Here is a 3012-nt window from a genome sequence, read left to right as displayed (position 1 = left end):
CTTCAACCATGCCCCAGCCGGAGCTGCCCCCCAAAAACCTGAGGAGCATCCTGGCGGATCCTGGAGGATGCAAACTGCGAGATGCCGTGCTCCAGCCCACCCCGCCCTCAGGATTAAAGGATGCCCACAGGGTCAGGAAACACACTAAAACTGAAGCACATCCGTGCCGAACTGCGCTCGAGGCCGGAGGGCTTGGCGCCACAGCGTGCATCCCACCCCTAACCCACCACCGCGGAGAGTCCCTTTTTACCAGGGGCAGAGTTGGGGCAGGCTTGAAGCCCTGAGCATCACCAGTCCGGGCTGGGAGCTCCAGGCGCGGGGCTCCGGGGCTCCCCCACAAATCCCCAATCCCCGGCACCCCGCGCCGGGGACGGCAGAAGCCCCGCCCCGTATGCAAATGAGACGTTCGGCGCAGCCAATGAGGAGGAAGAGGCGTGACCACGGCGGAACTTGCCCGGGCATGTGCGCGCGGCGGCTTCCGGGCCGGACACGTGTGAGCCGCGCCGGGAGCGGTCAGCAGCGGGAGCGGTCAGCAGCGGGGACACCGCGGGGGGAAAGGGGCGGCACAGGGCCTGGGTGGGACCGGCAGGGGCCCGGGGATGGGGAACGGGGCGGGCAGGGAGCTGGGGCCTGGAGCGAAAGAGAGAGGGCCCGGGTAATGGGCAGACAGGGCCCTAGGGAGTACGGCATGGGGGGTAAAAGAGGGGGTAGTGGGATGTGCGGGGCGCTGGGATCGGGAATGGAGCGGTGTGGGACCGGGCAATGAGGGGGCAAAGGCGTGGGGACAGGGTGTGGCAGTGTGTCCGTGTCCCTTCCCCCCTTCCCTTGCCCCATATCTCCTGGCTGTGCCAACCCGCGGGGGAGGGCGGTTTGTCCTGGGATATGCGCGTCCTTTTCCGACGGGGGAGCACGGGGTCCGCATGGCACTCATGTCCCCTGTGTACGCTCCAGCAGGAATGCCACCAGGCAAAGGACAAATGACCCCGCTGCTGCCTGCCCCGAAGGTCTCCACGCCCACCCTGCAGGGCACCCATGTCCCCGAAGCAGGGGGCTACGCTCAGGCCCCGAGGGGTCCCAGCTCACCACAGGGTCGCAGTAAGAAGAGGAGCCGCAAGCACCAACGGTTCATGGAGCGCAGGGCGGTGCTGGAGCAGAAGGGGCTGCTGAGCCCCCATGGGCGCCTGGGCAGTCAGACCCCTGAGGCAGGGCTGGAGGCACACGCTACACTCACCAAGTCAGATGGCACCACGGCACCACGCTGTGACAAGGTCCCAAAGCCCAAAGGGGTTGCGTCCTCATCCCTTTCTCCATCTGCCTCTCCGGACAGCATAGCCAGGCACCACTCCGTGCTGCTGTCCCAGGGGAATGACAGCTCCAAGAGGGTGCGGACGTACTCCCTAGTCCTGCGCCCAGGCAAGTACGTGGCCATTGACTGTGAGATGGTGGGCACCGGTCCTCAGGGGAAGCTGAGCGAGCTGGCAAGATGCTCTGTGGTGAACTACGAGGGGGACGTCATCTATGACAAATATGTCCGGCCTGAGCTCCCCATCGTGGACTACCGGACACGCTGGAGTGGCATCACCAAGCAGCACATGAAGAATGCAATTCCCTTCAAGGCTGCCCAAGCAGAGGTCAGGGGAAAAAAGAAATTTAAAACAATAAGTCAAAAAGCCTCTGTGTTATCTGTCAGACACAAATTGGGATTCTTGGTTGCTTGTGCCAGGCTGCTGTGAGCCAGAGGCACAACACAGCAATGGGAGCCTCTGAAGTTGTGCAGTGGGTTGGTTTGCTTGCTTGTTATTCCTTCTGGGAACCAAAAAACTAGAAGCTAAAGAGCTGAATTTAATACAAAATGGCTTATTTTATGCATGGTATTTCTCTCACTGCAGTGTCTGTGTAACCCTCTGTGACTCTTCCAGATCCTGAAGATCTTGAAAGACAAGATTGTGGTTGGACACGCCATTCACAATGACTTCCAAGCCCTGAAGTACTTCCACCCGAAAGACAGGACTCGAGACACCAGCCAGAGCCCTGTGCTGAAGAAGAGGGCAGGGCTCCCTGTCAGAGCCAATGTCTCCCTCAAGAACTTGGCCAGGCACCTGCTCCATAAAAAGATCCAGGTAAGCACCAGGAACCCTGAGATGGGGAACAACCCTGGGTTAGCTATGAACCTGTGAGGTCAGCTTGGTCATCCCACCTCCATGTATGTTCTCTGTGAGGTGGATATGAACCTTGTTTTCCCAGTGCTCCTGGTTATAAATAAGTTGGGAGAGCCAAGGAACTCCCAAGCTGACCATTAAGCATCTCAGTAAAATGGGAACAGGATCTGTACCCTCCAAAAAAGGTGGGAGAGATGGCCTTGGCTACATCAAACCTTTGCTGTGTCCAAAACCCACAGCACTGGTGTCTTTCCAAGCAACCCGACAGCGTGAGCTGTGAGATTTTTGCTGCCCCTTTTATCTAATGAGGCTTTTTGCCCTTTTCTCAGGTTGGCTGTCAAGGACACTCATCGGTGGAGGACGCTCAGACAGCTATGGAGCTGTACAGACTGGTGGAGGTGAAGTGGGAGAGGGAGCTGGCCCACAGCCTGCCCCCCCGGCCCCCCAGCCCCGTCACAGACCCCGCTGCAGACAGCAGCCAGTACCTGGATGACCAGTACTGGCCCACAGACCTGATGGCAAGCAGTCTGTGATGGGGGACAGTGTCTCCTCCATGTGTTCTGGGCCATCCTGCTGCCTTGAGCTGTTAAAGGTGGAGATGACTACTGACCTCCTCCCCTGGGCCTTGTGCCCAGCACCCAGCCCTGCTCAGGGATGGAGACATGGTGACACCTGGACACAAGCAGTCTCCCAGAAATGCTGTCTGCAGCCTTGAGCTGTCACACAGAAATAAGGGCTGTGACTGCGCCGTGTTCATCTGTCACTTGGGGATGAGGAGGGTCCTGTGTCTGCCTGAAGGAGCCTCTGTGGGTATGCAATAGGGGCTACCAGCACCCTCCATGCCTTCTGTGGG

At 59.4% G+C, this 3012-nt stretch overlaps 1 protein-coding gene across 1 annotated transcript; it reads left to right on the top strand.

Annotated features, from left to right (window-relative positions):
• The first annotated feature begins 460 nt into the window (after positions 1–460).
• AEN (apoptosis enhancing nuclease) lies at positions 461–2692 on the top strand. Its single transcript, XM_062501535.1, has 5 exons — positions 461–528; positions 703–707; positions 955–1631; positions 1920–2120; positions 2489–2692. The coding sequence occupies exons 1-5, from the start codon at positions 461–463 to the stop codon at positions 2690–2692; spliced, it is 1155 nt and encodes a 384-aa protein (XP_062357519.1).
• Positions 2693–3012: the final 320 nt, after the last annotated feature.

This window comes from Cinclus cinclus, chromosome 13, assembly GCF_963662255.1.
Source record: "Cinclus cinclus chromosome 13, bCinCin1.1, whole genome shotgun sequence".
NCBI classification, from domain to species: domain Eukaryota; kingdom Metazoa; phylum Chordata; class Aves; order Passeriformes; family Cinclidae; genus Cinclus; species Cinclus cinclus.
The sequence above is the reverse complement of the archived record's forward strand: the minus strand, read 5'-3'. Positions and strand labels throughout refer to the sequence as shown.